General features: G+C 42.9%; 1 protein-coding gene and 1 non-coding gene across 8 annotated transcripts in view; both read left to right on the plus strand.

Annotated features, from left to right (window-relative positions):
* Positions 1-17165, plus strand: part of Pde4d (phosphodiesterase 4D, cAMP specific) — a 1301793-nt gene that overhangs the window by 1236251 nt on the left and 48377 nt on the right. For 6 of the 7 annotated variants that reach the window (NM_011056.3, XM_006517643.2, XM_006517644.3 and 3 more), the window contains one exon: positions 13150-13262. In NM_011056.3, coding sequence (NP_035186.1) covers positions 13150-13262 — 113 coding nt within the window. Of the gene's footprint in view, positions 1-5594; positions 13064-13149; positions 13263-17165 lie in introns of those variants that run through there. The other variant, XM_006517649.4, reaches the window with a different exon arrangement.
* Mir1904 (microRNA 1904) lies at positions 13382-13461 on the plus strand. Its single transcript, NR_035442.1, has one exon. It is a non-coding gene; the product is annotated as a microRNA 1904 (primary transcript).

Consider the following 17165-nt stretch of genomic DNA (forward strand, 5'->3'; position numbering starts at 1 on the left):
TTGCTTCTTAAAGTGACATTTAAAAAAATGGGGTGTTAATAATTTAAATATAGGATTTTGAAAGGACAAAAATCTAGCAACAGACGGCCAACATTCCAGTTGTCTTTGTGCTCTCTGCAACCCCACTAACCGGAACCATTTTCCTTCGTTCATTTATTCATTCTCTCAATGTGGTGGCTTTTATAGCCACTTAGTGAGTGCCCTCTGCTTTCTATGCCCAGCTGGCACACCTATGTGCTCCAAGAGAACACACAAATGTGTGGAGAACGTATTTATAAATGCATACCTGTTAGACAGTGTATACCACAGAGAGCCCAATGCTACACTTCTCACATGAAGGAGAGAAGCAGAGGGGAGGGAGGAAACACAAGAATAAAACTAGCACTCATCAGGCAGGCTATCTCTGTCTCTTATATTTTCAAATTAATTGGTATGCTTCAAATCCAACCTAGTGGGTCATATCTACACTTTAATAGATTACATAGAGTAGAAAACAACAGAGTGAATTGGGCATTATAAGGAAAATGTTATTTCACATGAGGTTCTGTTTCCATTCTCTGTACACTGGATTAAATGTGAATCTGTATGCATTATATATATAAATTGTGTATATATACACACACATACACATACTTATATTTGTTTTAATAAATATTGTTTTATATATCGATTGAACTTGCATCATATATGTATATATTGTCTTATTCCTTTAATTCAGTTAAACTGAAATCTCTGGCTTAGTAGAGACTCTATCCACAATTTCTGACATGAATATATGTATATACGTGTACATGCACACTCATACAAAACATAAGAATTATGTTGAATAATTTTCCAGTTGAAAATATTGAATCATTTTCCAGTAAAATAGTGAATGTGCTATATTATTGTTAATTTGTTAGTTGTGTTTAGTTTTTGAGAGGTACAGGGAGCTGTGGTCTCCCATCGGTATCAAAAGGACACACCGAAGCAAGATTGTCTCTTAGTACTGTGTGTTAGTAAGAGATAGGAAGATAACTGTCACAAAAAAAGCAGCTCTTGTGAATTACATGTAGTAGACTTAATAAATATTTTACAAATACATTACACATTTAAATTTAAGCCAGTCCAATTAAAAAGAAATAATGATACGGATATTATTATGATAGTCTTAAAAGTCCAATAAAAATCTTAAAAATCCAACAAAATGTGTGAAAATGGCTGGACTAACCATCTAGGGGATATGCTTTGGGGCCCATACAAAGGAACAAACTAAAAATACAGAGAAAACACTTTGCCCAGGTTTTCCACATGATGCTGGCTCACCAAGCTGCTGTTTGAAGGCATTGCTCTGGGACCTATGATGGCAGCATCTCAGGGCACGCCTCCAGGAGGGTGTGGCTTCCTAATGCCTCACCTTGTCTCTAGTCTCTCTTACCTCCTGGACCAAGCAGTGCACTTCCCTAATCCCACAGTATCTATTGGCTCGAGGCCACACATTTATGTTTTCTACTTATTTTTCCCTCCTCTCCCTGGAAGGAATATCTTCTACTTCCCTAACCGCCCGCCCAGGAGTGTAAGCAGTGCCCCCACATGAATGATTTGTTTGCCACCTCAGACTGTCAGGGGACAGCAGCTGATCTTGTGTGTGATTTTCTCAGCAGGATAGTGTAAAGGCTTTCCTAGGTTTATGCCGCCGAACCTTTCATGTTCTTGAATTTCACAGCAACTAGCACATCACATAGAGGCTGTAAATATGGATGGGGATTTTGATTGCTCTTTGAAGAGAAGAAAGAAAGAGGAAAAAAAAATAAGGAGCATCCCTTACAGTTTTCAATGGCATGCATCATGAAGGGGGGGGGGGCAAGCACAGCTATACATACAAACTTGCAAACCTATCTACTCTGGAGGCTGAAGCGGATGGATAATTCAAAGCTAGCTTGAGCAATGTAGCAAGATCCCATCTCAAAAATAATATATACATACAACATGGATGCATACATACATGCATATATACTTGGATGCATACATACATACTAGGGCTATAGAGTCAGGAGGGATGAAATTTTAAAAATGGAGATATCCAATATGTAGAAACATATGTGTTAAAATAATTATGTTTATCTTGCAGATTTATTTGACATATGGGTCATAGGGCATGTTTTAAGGTATGGTTTATCAAGAGATGATAATGGCAGAGGGAAGAAAATAATCCAAAGTTTAGATGACACTTGTTAAGTGACATTAAATGAACCATAGACTGTCTGGCTTCTGATTGGTTCACATCCATTACAAATCTCTGAAAAGCAGCTGCACAGGTGATTTCTCAAGCTTGTTTAGCCAAAGATATCTATTTGCAAGAATATTGTAATAGTTGGCTTCCCCGGCACATTCTTTAGGATGTTTGTGGCGATCCTTCTTGTAACCTCTTTGTAAGTGATGCTCAGCTGTGACCTATCCTGTACCCTCATTATATTTTCATGTACAGTGACTGTACATGGTTTGATACAATCTAACAAAGGCTTCGCTGGGTCTGAGGTTCTTCATTCACATTCAGGTCTTAATTGGTTAGCACTTGAGTTTTGATGTAACTGATAGAAATTTTTAATTGTTTTATGATCAGGAATCTGAATAAGAGTGTTCCCCTAGTCTAAATATCTTATTATAGATTTTGTAAGGTGGATCAGGATACTTATTGCTGTTTTTGTACATACTATATATATGTCAGATACTGCCCTTGGAGTTTTACATGTATTTTCATATTTATTTTTCATAATAATTGTGCAACCTCTAATTCATGAAATAGAGACAAACGTGCAAGTGCTACATAAAGATCACGTAGAACAATAACACAGCTCGAATTCTAGAGTTCTAATGCTGAGTGATTCAGGGCCCTGCTCTTTCTGGTTTGACATTATACTTCCCTGAGGAACCATGCAGTGAATAAATATTAATATAAGAAATTGCTAGCCGGGCAGTGGTGGCCTTTAATCCCAGCATTTGGGAGGCAGAAGCAGGCAGATTTCTGAGTTCGAGGCTAGCCTAGTCTACAGAGTTCCAGAACAGCCAGGACTATACAGAGAAACCCTGTCTTGAAAACAAAACAAAACAAAACAAAACAAACAAGAAAACCAAACAAGCAAAGAAATTGTCTTTCTGAGGCTCTGTCCACAGTATACATGATTTTCTTTTCTTTTTCTTTATGTGTGCTGTCTTAGGGTTTCCATTGCTGTGAAGAGACACCATGACCAAGGCAACTCTTATAAAAGACATTTAATTGGGGCTAGTTTACAGTTCAGAGATTCAGTCCTTTATCGTCATAGCAGGAAGCATGGCAGTATGAAGGCAGATATGGTGCTAGCGAAGGAGCTGGGAGTTCTGAATCTTGTTCCAAAAGGAACTAGGAGAAGACTGTCTTCCAGGTAGCTAGCAGGAGAGTCTCAAAGCCCACCCCCACAGTAACACACTTCCTCCAACAAGGCCACACTACTCCAATAAGGCCACATCTTCCTGGGCCAAGCATATTCAAACCACCACATGCACTGTGTGTGTGTGTGTGTGTGTGTGTGTGTGTGTGTGTGTGTGTGTGTGTACGTGTGCATGTGGGTGATCAGACACATGCTTCTGTGGAGCCGGGTAGAGATTGAGTGCTTTCCTTGATTGGCCTGGACTTAATTTTCTGTAGCAGATTCATTTCACTGAATCTGCAGCTCACCAGTTCAGGTAGCTTGCTGTGACATCCATGTCTTTTCCTCCCAAGTGCAAGGATTACAGGTGAGCCACCATACCCACCTGAATTTCATGTAGATGCTGGGGATCTGGGGCTCTGATATTCATGTTTGCAAGGTAGAAACTTTGTTCACTGAGCCATATCCCCAGCCCTGGCTTTAACAGTTCTAAAAGCTTTATCTAGTAAAAAAAAAAAAAAAAAAAAAAGTCCCAGTCTCTTTGGAAGTGTGTGTGTGTGTGTGTGTGTGTGTGTGTGTGTGTGTCTTTGTGTGTGTGTCTTTGTGTGTGTGTCTTTGTGTGTGTGTGTCTTTGTGTGTGTGTGTGCTTGTGTGTGTGTGTGCTTGTGTTTGTGGGTGTGCTTGTGTTTGTGTGTGTGTGTGCATGTGTGTGTGTGTGTGTGTGCTTGTGTGTGTGTGTGCGCTTGTGTGTATGTGTGCTTGTGTGTGTGTCCTTACCATGCTTCCATTTTTATAAATGTAATGACTGTATCTATAGCGTTTCTTTCCTTTAGATGATTTACAATGAAAGAGGCTTGGCTGTAAAGCCCTGATTTTTGAGAAAGTTAAAGAAGAGGGCATAAGTTCTGATTCTGAATACATTTCTGGGGACAGTGTTGATTAAAAATACTTTCCCTCCCTTCCCTAGACATAAGATTTCAATCTGGAGTCCTTGGTGACTTCAGGGATGTCAGTCAGTGAGCACTTTTAGGATAAAAGAAATATTGATCATATAAATTTATGCTAAGTTTTCTGGGGACATTTGAGTCAGATTCTCCAAAGATGTATTAGGCTTCCAAAAAAGTTAAGAAGCACCATGACTTTTAAATTGCAGAGATATGAGAAAGCCCACCTTCCATCGATGACCCCCCTGACAGGCAGCCATACAAGATGTGTGCCTGCCAAGGGAGAAAGGAGGTCAAAGATGTAAGCAGTGCTCTACACAGGCTAAGTGCGAATAAAGTTTGTGATGAAAGTACATACAGATATAAGATAGTTTAGAGTCTTAAAGGTCACACAATTATTTTAAAGACTGAAACGTCATGTTTTAGGGACGATTTTTAAAAAGGCATGAGGCTTTGTAACTTCTTGGAAGAGGAAAATGTACGTAGCAATGTATACATGTGAACAGAGTTTGGGGTTAGGGAAACACATGGGCTGATAAGGTGGGAGTAAACTGGAAGCCGTAATAACAACCTAGCAAGGATGTAGTGCTGCGTATTATTGTATTGAAGAAGAAACGGAAACGCAGTTGTGGCTATTGACCACTGGACTAAGCTGCACGTGGGGTCTGCAAGGTCCTTCACGACATCTTTGGGAGAATCCCTTCTTTCAGTTGCAGTTTAGAGCAGCACAAGACATTTACTATGTTTAACTATTTCTGCCCAAGTTTCTTAGCTATATTCTAATTACTACGCAATTTCAACTTACACTCACTGCCAAGATCATGCTGTATATGTATGCTAATCCCTGTCCTTTAGATTTTAATATTCATATTTAACCAGCAGAACACTGATTTAACTTCAACTAAGTTCTGGAAATGTCTCTTCCTGAAGCTCTTCATTGAGAGAGAGAGAGAGAGAGAGAGAGAGAGAGAGAGAGAGAGAGAGAGAGAGAATATAAAAGAGATAAAAATGAATATATCTAGGGAGCCATGATCAGACTATATTGCTGCTTGAATCTGACTTGGAAAAATTCTTATGTGTTTCAAAACAAGAATACTTCTCGATTATTGACATACAACTATCTTTGGAAACCTGTAAATGTGAGGATCTATCCTAGACATCTCTTCTCTTCTCTTCTCTTCTCTTCTCTTCTCTTCTCTTCTCTTCTCTTCTCTTCTCTTCTCGTCTCGTCTCGTCTCGTCTCGTCTCTCCCCTTCCCTCCCCTCCTCTTCCTTTTTTTTTCTTTTCTTTTCTTTTCTTTTCTGCCTAGGTACAAGTGCAGAAAATCACAGAGACAAAAGCTAGCAAAATCGCATCTAAGTTGAACAACTGAAAAAGTACAGTTGTAAATGCACTGGTTAAGAAATTCGAGTTTTGTAGGAGAAAATGCAGGCATGACCTGGCTGACTGACCTACCTGGCACACTGTGCCTCTAAGTAAGAAATGTGGTACACTGTGCTCCTGAGTATTCTCAGAAGTCAGAACACTGAATTCTGAAGTAGCTTGAGTAACTGCCCTGCTGCTGACGTGTCCTCCATCTCCACGTGTCGTTTTACATACTTCTTCCTCAGTACAGACCCTGGCGGTCTGAGTGCTCACCGTCCAGTCCAGGGCTGTGCTAACTGATCACAGTCGATAGGCTTCCAAGTATAAGTAGTCGCTCATGTGCATAAAGCAGACACTCTTCCCTGAAACCATCTCCTGAGTGTGTCTTCCCCACACCTTTCACCAACCCACAGGCATTGCAGTCTCACTGGGGGATGCTAATGGCAGAGTTGAGAAAGGCGGTTAAAGCAAGCTGAAGAGAAGTCCTCTGTGAACTTAAGTGTGATAATAGTCCCAGGAGAAGGGGGTTTGCACATCAGACTCATGACCAAAGGCATGATGTGTGAAAACAAAGTTTATCCAAGACTTTTTTGATCTTCTAAAGTCGTGTATCCTAGAAAAAGTGAACCCAGGAAGACGCTAAAATGTTGTAACCGTGTAGAAATGAACAGATGGAGATTTGATTACAGTGGGTCATTGTAGAAATTAAGAAAGTGTTGAGTTTATTGGTTAAAAATTAAGTGGGAATATGGCGGGTGTGGGAAGGGGATGGGCAGAAATGAGTATACATGCATATTCCAGGACTTCTTATCATCAATAACTTTATTTTCCTAAATAATTTATATTTTAGTTTTAAATATGAAATGTACACACCATCCCATAATTGGACTCAATCCCAATAAGTGAATTGTGTCTTGTAGGTATTAGAATGTAAAAACTTCTATTTCTTCAATATCCTTCAATGAATAATATTGTTCATAATTGCATACATGTCCATGGAGTCCATTTGCTGGATATGTGATCTCAACTGGCTCCCACTCCAGGTCTGTGAATGAAAGCCCAACCCTTCTCACAGCGAGCCAGAGAAGCCCACTGCTGTTGCTCTGCTGCACTAGCAGCTTAGGCAGATGTTTGTACTTCAGACAACCAGGTGTTAAGTTCAGTCTCTTCAATGAATTAAAGCAACTCAGCATTTCAGTACCTCAACCAGTTTTGTATAGACAGAGGAAGGGAAATTTATAGTATGCCATTTTCTCATAAGCCAAATTATCTATCTATCTATCTATCTATCTATCTATCTATCTATCTATCTATCCATCCATCCATCCATCCATCTATTATCTTTCTTTCTCCCTTTTCTCCTTTTTCTCTCTCTCTCTCTCTCTCTCTCTCTCTCTCTCTTTCACTCTCCCCATCAATGACCTTGTTCCCATACTTTCAGAAAGTAACTTGCGAGATAGTTTTAAAAAAGAGAATGCAAGTACCCTCTGGAGTCATACTGGGCAAGTCCTTCTATTTATGTCTAACAAATGTAAGAACCAAACCCCTCCATAGGATTTGCTTGTTTTGGTTTTTCGAAGTCACTGTGTGACCCTGACTGGCTTGTAACTGTCTTTGTAGGCAAGAATGGCCTTGAACTCACAGAGATCCACTGACCTCTGCCTCCTTCGTGCTGGAATTAAAGGCGTGGGCCACCATCCCAACTGCTTCTCTGGGATTTTAGTGCAGAGATTGTCTTAGATTAGAGTAACAGCCAGAGAAGCAAACAATCTTATAAAGTAATATGCTAATATAAATATGTCCAAAGGTAATATTCTCATTCACTGGCCTAACCTCCTACAATCTCATGTGTTGTGCAACCCTAGAGTATTCCATGTCAACTAAGACAAGATCCCCACGTCACACGGTGAGCTGAGTGATTCAGCAGCTCTGACCTGTGAAGACAGTCCAACATTCCTACCTGCTGATCAGTGAGATTTGCATAGCCAGTGTCTACTGATGTGTCAGATTTCTCAGACTTCCTTCCAGGCCCCTTTCCCCTGAGCAAGGCTCTCTGTGGCCATTCCTTCTCTGTGCCCATCCATGAGCCTCAACTGTCTATAGGTTCAGGTGTTTGGATTAGAAATATCCTTTCTGCCTTCCTCCGTTCTCTTCTATGCATTAGTTACTTAACATCGTGTTGTAACAAAATACCTGACTAAACCACATAGGCAACATATAGGAAGAGTCAGCGGAGATACGGAAGGTGTGGTGAGACTCATGAAGGCAAGAGCGTGTGACTGGAACTCCTTCTGCCTCACATCTCATGGAGTAGAGGGGAAGAGCTGGTGCTCACGTGGCTTGTTGCTCTCACCCTTCTTAGCCGCCTGGCTGATGGTCTGATGCTGCTCACACTTCAGAAGGCTCCTGGCTCTTCCATCAGTTGTTTCCTAGAAGGCTCTCATAGACTAGCCTGAAGGTGCTGGGTGCTTTTGACAATCTCCATTAATAGCCATGTTCAGTTTCTTTTCTCAAGATTAAGGTCTCCCTGCCCCACTTGTATCCAGTGTGACTTGAATGCCCCCTTTTATTGTCCCATAGCCTATTCTCCTCCTTCCTTTTCTACTGTATGGTGCTAAAATTGTCATCGACGATGGGCTCTAGTCTCGCATTGGATAAGGGTCACACTCTTACACACTTCAAACTCTAATAAAGTTCATGGCACATAGTGTCTCATGAACGTTGAGTTATTGATGAGATTAGAAGTTAATAGACCTCAATCCATTTGCAAAATTCTACTAGAGCACTTGTCAACTTTAGGAGGAAAAAAAAATCATAGCTAGTGGCAAATAGGAAGAAAATTCATTAAAATGACACAACATCTTCACTTTGAACATATCTTTGAAGCCAGGGGTGAAAGTTTATATATTTGATAAGATTTAAAAATACTTCAAAACAATAAGTTGATTCCAGAAATATCCTAGGAAATGAGGGCAGCTTGCTCTTGGCTCTCAGGCTTCAACATGTTACATAGACATGCTGAGAGAAGCTAGGGCCTTCCTTCATGTGTTTCTCATCAGATAAAATGCAATAGAGCTAACCTGGACAGATCTTTCCCTGTAGCAGAGCCAAAGAATGACTAGCTCACATGGGAGGCAGAAGTCTACCTCCTCCTCCTCCGGACACCATCAATTCTCTCACTAGGAACAAAGGACATGTAAGTGAGGATTGGCTGAGGAGAAACTGGAATTAATTAAAAAGTCATGTTCGAGCATTTTCTCTTAGAAGCTGTCTGATGTATTTGTTTCAATTTAAAAGCAATCAGAATCAGCTGTGATCGCTCTGTAAGACTTTTTAAGAAGAGTTGCAAATGACACCCAAAGTTTGTGTTCTCTCTCTCTCTCTCTCTCTCTCTCTCTCTCTCTCTCTCTCTCTCTCTCTCTCTCTCTCTCTATCTGGTTTTTAGTAGTAGGCCGTAGGCCTCTCTAGGAATGACAACAGACTTATACTGACCTTTAGCCTCACAAATATTGACAAAGAAACTAGCTAGCATTTACAAAGTTTCATGTCCTGTAGCACAGATCTTTTTGCCTCTCAGTCAGTTGTGGGTAAGAGTAATGGGTCCAACATTTCCCAAGGAGGCTGAGTACAGCCTCTGGCCAACTGCTGTGGCTCCTAGCTGACGGCGCTTTTCCCTTTCAAAGACAAGCTGCTGCTTCAGCATCCTCTCCTGGAGTCCTTGGCAAGATTTCAGGCCATGTGTCAGGGGAACCCTTGCGCACATTACTATGACGGAAGCCAAGTGCTGGCCCACAAATATTGAGTATTACTTATACCCAGGAGAGTTGAAGCAGACGCCTGGGTATGGCACAGCTCAGGGTGCCTTGAAGAACACAGAATAACAGAACCCACCGATGTTTATTGTTACTCCACAGCTGCCTGTGACACAGCCCTTTTGCAGTCCACGTGGAGTTTAGCCAATAGCGTTTGGTGGGGCATTTTCCTCTCAGTAGCCCCTCAAATGAAGCAAGATTCGCACAGTTAAATAGAAAAGTTTTCATATATATTTTTAAGTAGGGCCACAGCATATACGACCCCCTAGGGGGCACTCTATTAATGAATGCAACCTGTGTTCTTGGTAAAGGCCACTATTAAACTGGTTCGCTGTGTTTGGCCAGCTAGCTGCCGATGGCATTTAGGTGTGTTGTTTGGTGGGGTGACTCAATTTCCTGTAGGATAGCTGGCAACTCCACATTGAATTCTCCCACTCGCCAGGGGAGGAGGGATAGAAAGGTCAGTTAGGCCTTGTCTTAGAACAGTGGGGTTTAAAATGCCTGAACTTGAAGACATAATAATGACCCTGAAAAACTGTAGCTTGTCACACTGTCTCAGTCCCGGAGTTTGAAAGAAGTAAATTCTAACGCGACAAACCCAGCATTGGTTTTATAAACGAAATTTGTTTATTCCGCCGTATGTAAATATTCTCTCAGCAGTATGTACAAATGCTGGAGGTTAATTTCATTCTTTAAATACATAGAGAGCATGTGGAACATTTTTGAACGTATGTATGTGACCTTACTTGATTTCTGATAGTCAAAATGGCTAAGCCATGACTTCAATATAAACTGGATCTTTGGCAACCAATTGCTCCTCACGTTGCTATACCACCCACTTAAAGGCAAAGCCCATGTCTAAGTGTCTTGAAACATTAAATTGAAACTTTCCGGAGTTACTGTTTCTCATAAAAAAAAAAAAGACTGAAATATAATACATAGAGCCATATTCTGCTAGGTCCGAGGTCTGAATTCTACTTCTGATTTCAGAAAGCTTTCATGAAGATCGCCAAGGTGGGGGTAGGAAGTATACGCCACACACTGGGAGGTCCCCTGGAACTCTTGCTTTCTCAGAGTCGGGTGGCAGAAGGCAGAGACATCAAGTCTTAAAGATGTGCAGAGAGGATGTTTGGCTTGGGATAACTAAAAAAAAAAAATGACAGGAGATGGATTCTACACAATAGCTATGCCTCTGACCGCACGGCATATACAAACTATGAACGTCTCACCTGGCTTTATGTTAATTTCCTCCTTCAATTTTCTGACTGCCTGTTTTACATAGAGAAGGGAGGAAAGCAGAAACACCGGAACTGTATAAGAAACAGACCACCATGGCGTCCAGTCAGTGCTCCACTTACATATGGAATGGATTCAGTATTTTGAAATATTAAACTAGTGTTTCAGCGCTCTAGGTTGTGGGGCCACAAAGGACTCTCCATGTTTGCGCATCTTTCTTTTACAGAGCCAACTTGTAATATTTTGCAGTTTTGTGATCAGGAAAAACCAAACAGATAAACTATTTAACACTTACCTTGTACAGTTATCTTTAAGATCGTCTCCATTGTTAAAGAAAGAAACATCAACTTTAAATTTCAATTCAGGAGGTTTAAGGAATTGCTGACTTAAGGTCTCTTTAGAGATTAGTGAAGAGGGGACGCACAATTAGAGGCAAATTTCAATACTCAGCAGTCAAAATGACGAGCATACAGTTCAATAATGTCAGAGAAGGACAAGCCAAGAAGCAAGTCTCACACACTCTAAAAGTTACTGAAATTTTTACAAATGTAAGGAAATCTCAGAATCCTGAGATTCAACCCACCGCATTCTTTGTCCCGCCTGATAATTAATGGAGCCTACATTGGGGCAGAACTTCTTTCCCCCACAATACTGTAGATCAGAAGGGGAAAAGGAGAACCCCACCACTTCACATAAGGCTTTTCCTTTCTCCTGCCAGTTTTGTAGGCTAGACCCCTGGGGTTTCAACTTTTCTCTTTCTGAAATAAGATTGCTGTTCAGTTTCGGAACTGACCGGCTTAGGGAAAGTGGCCAAGTTCCCTGCGTCAGCTTTTATCAGCAGAACCCATTGCCCCATAGTTCTGACAGTCCATTTCGTCCATAGTGGGCAGAAAACAGACTACTAGACTTTCTGTCTTGAGCCCCAAGTCTAGGGTGTTCTTGTGTTTTCTGCAGAGGAGACACCCCAGCAGGGCATGTGTAAATTCCCCTTGCTCCTTGGTTCGTTCCCATTGCTGTTCCTTTAAGGTAGCTCTAGGGTAATTCTGAAGGTGAAATGTAGCCTGTTGTCACATTCTAAGGCATTCTGTCCCCACAACATTATGGTTTGTCTGTTTACATCTAACCCAAATTTTAGAGGGGTTGGCTGGATACTGACAGTCTGTCCCCAGTAGAGACGATTTTATTCCCACAATTCCCTTTGAGTAAGTAAATCCTAACCTTTGGGACACAAATCCATGGAAACTCGCAAACTTAAATTAAACCTGCATGCAGAAAGGGTAGTGCCTGTCCTAAGTCACCTTGCAACCCAGGACAGCAGGGCCTGGCAGGCGGCGCTGGGATAGAGGGCCCGGGACTCCGCTGTGCACCCCAGGGTCCCCCGCGGGGCAGGTGCGCGATTGCACGCGCCTGCGCGCTGGGGGCCAACCGAGCCCCGCCTGAGCCCCGCGGGGACCCCAGGCGGCGGGCGCTCCACGCCGGGTTTTCCGCTGCTCTGGTGCAAGACAGCTCCACAGCAGCGCTGCACACACACACACAGATACACACACAGATACACACACAGATACACACACAGATACACACACAGATACACACACACACACACACACACACACACACACACACACACACACACACACACAAACACACAGATACACGCGTGCGTGGCTGCGCCTCCCTCCGGGCTGCGCTTCAGAGCAGCGGCGCCGGCTGCCTTGGGGCGATGCCGCGGCGAGGTGGCGGGGAGGGCGGTCCGGACGGCTTATTGCAACTCGGAACCCTTTCGTAAGGAGTCGCGGGGGAGCCAGACAGCGCCGCGGGGCCGCGAGGGGCGCAAGGGGGAGTGTTCCCGGAAAGCCAGCATGGAGCGGCGCTGCGCCCGCCCGCCCGCGGACTTGAGCGACAAAACAGGAAACGGCGGCCGCAGCTGATTCATTCGCTTCGCGCGTGGGGCTCGCGGCAGGCGGCGGCGTGGAGCCCGGGGCTGCGGGACGCGGACGTCCCGGAGCCGCTCGCCGGTCTGCGGGGCGAGCCCCTGCTCCCACCCCCTCCCCCCGAGCCGGCCACCAGGGGCAGCATCCCAACGCAGGGAAGCCCGTGCTCGCGCGCCACTGAGAATCCGCCCGCCGTCCCCGTGCCAAAGTTGGCCTTGCAGCACTTTGCGCCCCTCCCTGGAGGCTGACCCGCGACGTCAAGCTGGAGCATCTCAGCCAGCCTGAGCCCGGCCCCACTAGTCCAACCTCAGCCCCCCGCGCGCCGCCGGGCCCTGCAATATGAAGGAGCAGCCCTCATGTGCGGGCACCGGGCATCCGAGCATGGCGGGGTACGGCAGGATGGCCCCCTTTGAACTCGCTGGTGGTCCCGTGAAGCGCTTACGAACTGAGTCCTCCTTTCCCTGTCTCTTCGCAGAGGAGGCCTACCAGAAACTGGCCAGCGAGACCCTGGAGGAGCTGGACTGGTGTCTGGACCAGCTAGAGACCCTGCAGACCAGGCACTCCGTCAGTGAGATGGCCTCCAACAAGGTAAGCCCCTGTTCTGGTTCTGGTGTCAGTGACGCGGCTAGACTGCTGTTTCCCACGCTGGGGAATCACCGATCCCTGTGACCTGGGGAAATACAGAGAAAATTTTGTCACGTTGACTGCAAGTTAGCTGTTCTGCTCCTCTGGAGGGAGGTTCCTGTTTGCACACCTCTCTTCAGGTAGATTAAACATTTTATTTGCAAAACCAACTTTGGCAGAGTTCGAGTATCCCTAGGACGAAGGGTCCTTAGAGTGACATTTTGCCCTTGAAGCAGAAACCCAGTAGGGTCTGGTGGTGGCGTTGCATATCATCAAAGGCACTGCTTAAGATTGCTTGTTGGAAAAAAGCGTTGCAGGACTCAGTGAAGGCACCAGGACGCCACCTCCTACCTCGCTGAAACTCTGAAGAGTTCACTGAACTTGCAACCCTCACTCCCATTTCTCTGGTTCTCAGGGTACCTTGGGAGGATGGAGCCTTTAAATATTCTGTTCCCTGTATGTACCATCTGCAGAGAACAAAGTTCGGAGGGTCTTATGCTGCCTTTGTCTCCTTCGGTCTTGGAGAACAGGTCCAGGTTTCTGAGGTCATTTAGCCGCCACTAGGCTTCAGCTGGGCATTTGTGTCATGTGTGCCAAAGCGCTGCTGGTCTTGGCAATTAATGAAGTAACCTTCAGCATCAGGCAGCTGTTAAGCAGCTTGGGAGATAAGGTAGAATACTTCCAGAGTTACATGTAAAACAACAAAATCATGTGTTTTACGTCTTCGGCTATGCAAAGAAATAATTGAGATTATGTGTTTTTTAATGACCGGGTGGCCTAGGGGCCAGGGAAGGAGGCTTCTACGTATTTGATGCAAACGGCCGAACGAGTCAATCAGGATCTGTGGCAGTTAGAAGGAGTTGTCTCTGTAGACGGTTCTTGTAGTTTTGGACACCTCTTTACAAGGTCAAGAGGGTGGTGACATTTTGCCTCTTGTATCCCTGTCTGTCGGTGAATGATGCTTTCTTTTTTTGGTTCTGTTTGCTCAGCATGGTTTCTTTCCCACCTGCTTTATTTCTCATGCAGAATATATATATATATATATATGCCTTAGCTTGTCAGGCAGCCATGGGATTGTTGTATCCAGAACACTTTTCATAGAGTTAGCATTGTTGCTGAAGTGAAAAGTTGGCCTTTAACTAACCGGGCTCCCCAAAAGTACTAGCTCACCGGTTTGTACCATATTGATAATCAAATCTGCATTCTTGCCCTTTTATTTTTCCCCCTGTGGTCATCTGGGCCTCATTTCTAAATTCAGCTCGGCTCTTCATTCCAATGACAGTTACTGCTTTCTACTAGGACTATTACCTCCGAGAAGCAGCATTGAGTGCCATTGTTCTCCTAGGACTAACAAGCTGTGACATTTGTTAAAATATAACCTTATCTTTTTATAATTTGCTTTATAAAGCAGAAGACACATGCTGAATATGTCCAGTGTCTTAAGCGCTGAGCGGGCCGTTATCGGTAAGCCCGTGTTCTCGTATCTCTTGTATAAATGTGGCAAGAGACAGATCAAACTCTGAAAGCCCCTTGGCCAGATACATGCATTTGCCTGTTATTTCAGCCTCATTTGACAATACTTTCAACATAATTTGACCACACTTTGCATGCACTTTCCCTAAAATCCATATTCTCGATGGTGAAACCTGCATTTGAGTTTAATAATTGATGTGAGATCGAACAGCATCGTGACTTAAACTGTGAAGTGACTTATGTCTGTGTTTTAGACTGAAAACTTTATGTCACAGGGATTGCTCAAAATAATGCCTGTCTTTTATAGGCACCAAATTAGACAGGGCTGTGTCTTTTTTAAAAAAAGAAAAAGAAAAAAAATCTTCATTGAAAAAAGTTTTCAGACTTTGTAATAGCTACTACAGGATCCTATGGGAGGTGGGTTAATTTGGCTGAAGTGAGATAAAGGAAGAGTTCTTCACAATTCTTCAAATTTTGCAATTCTTCAAAATGCATTCAGCTGTGCTGATGCCTGGTGGTCAAAGGATCATTAACATGACACATTAAATATTATTACTTACATATATAATATTGTACATTATATATTATAAATACTAAGTACGTTTGCCCAGTTAACTATTGCTTGAAGTTTTAGCGTCAAAGCCATTCATTGCCTTATGAATCCACTCATTCCTAAACCCTTGAGCCCCTTTCAGAGATGAGAAAGTTAGCTTAGAGAAAAAAGAAAAGTTCCTGAGAGTGGTTGTAACGTCAGCCTTCTACTTAATAAACAAGCCACTTCCACCCAGTGATAAAATGTGTTGGAACAACTGGTCAACCAAGGGCTGGGAGAGACAGCCTGCCTTCATTTTGGCTGGCAATGTGAACAGCTTCCTTGGGCTATTATATCTGAGTGAATGAGTCTGGCAAGTTACTTCTTGGTTGATAAATTTATTGCCCTATATTCAGTTAATGCAATCGACTCATTTTTCTTTTGCCTTGAAATATCAGGATAGTATTCTCCTCTGTGGAAGTTTTAAACATTTTTTTCCTAATATTAAAAACACAATAATGCACGAATAAGACGTCTAGATTTTTTTTAAACTGATAACAGACAGGATCTATTATGGAGGTGATTTGGCAGGCAGAAAGCGGGGAAGCCAGATCTTTAAGCCTGCTAACAGAGAATTCATATAGTTAAAAGATCTCAATAAAAAGAAATTGGCAATGATTAGTAGCTTTAAGGTGATGTCTAGCAGACAACATATTTTCTGTGTTGCTGTCACAGTGTACACAGACTGCTTGCTCAGGACAAGAATATGGTTGAAATCTTGGCCAAGGCAAGGGGTGGCTGTAACACATGCTAGATGCTTGTATTGGAGGCGTAAGAGATTCCAGATGGCATTTAATTTGAGTGATTACATCTACAGCATTTACTCTCAAATGCACATTAATCTGCCTAAGAGTTGTACAGATTTCCCTCCCCACCCCCATCCCCTACCCCGGAACCAGCAATTGAGGGCAATTTCAGTGAGGCCTCAGCGCTTTAGAGGCGGACAGACCTAGAAGTTCACTCTGTGTTTTATTCTCTTCTTCACTGAGTTATTAAAAAAAATCATAATGTAAACTTTTTAAGCTACACTTTCCTTTAGTATAATCTGAGGCATAACAATAACCATTTTGAAAGGGCAATATAAGAGTTTGGGGTCAAGTTTTCTTGAGTTCCTTTTTTTGTCTGAAATATTCGATTTTATTAGTTTACTGCACAAGAGTAATTTTTGGTAGAAATTCTATGTGTCATAGATTTTTGTAATATGTCTTTATCATCCACAAATAGCTAGAATAGTTTGAGGTTCTAAGGAGATGTCCAGGCATTTCTTAAGTTCACATTTAAATTCCAGATAGAATGAGGTGTTTTTCTGCTATACTGTAGCTGGAAATATAGGCCTTGCTAGCCTTCAAGACATACATATGTATGAGTCTGGGGGGCACATTGCTGTCCTTCTATACAGATTTTGCAAAGCTAAAATACTTTCAAAGTAAAATACTTTAAGATACTTTCATGGTGTTTCTGGTCACACACACACCCCAAAGGGGTCAGATAAGGGTTGGGAGGTGTCTGCATGAGAGCCGGCAGAAGTCTGGTCCCCGGGGTTCAAAGAAATTTCTGTTCCAACCTTGCAACAACCCTCTCATGATCTAATAATGCTCATTTTACTGCGTCTTCCATGTAAGATCAGTGATGCTTGCAGGAGAAAAATGAAATCCTTTTGAAATAGCCCTAAAACATATCAATCTAAAAATACTAGCTTGTGTCTGCTCTCACATTTTGGGGGCAGTTTGGTAGCTCAGCACTCTTGAAAAGCACTGGGCTTTCCAGCGAACTGTAACTTGGTCTTGAAATTGGGATTCGAG

This window comes from Mus musculus, chromosome 13 (genome assembly GCF_000001635.26).
Source record: "Mus musculus strain C57BL/6J chromosome 13, GRCm38.p6 C57BL/6J".
Lineage (NCBI taxonomy): Eukaryota > Metazoa > Chordata > Mammalia > Rodentia > Muridae > Mus > Mus musculus.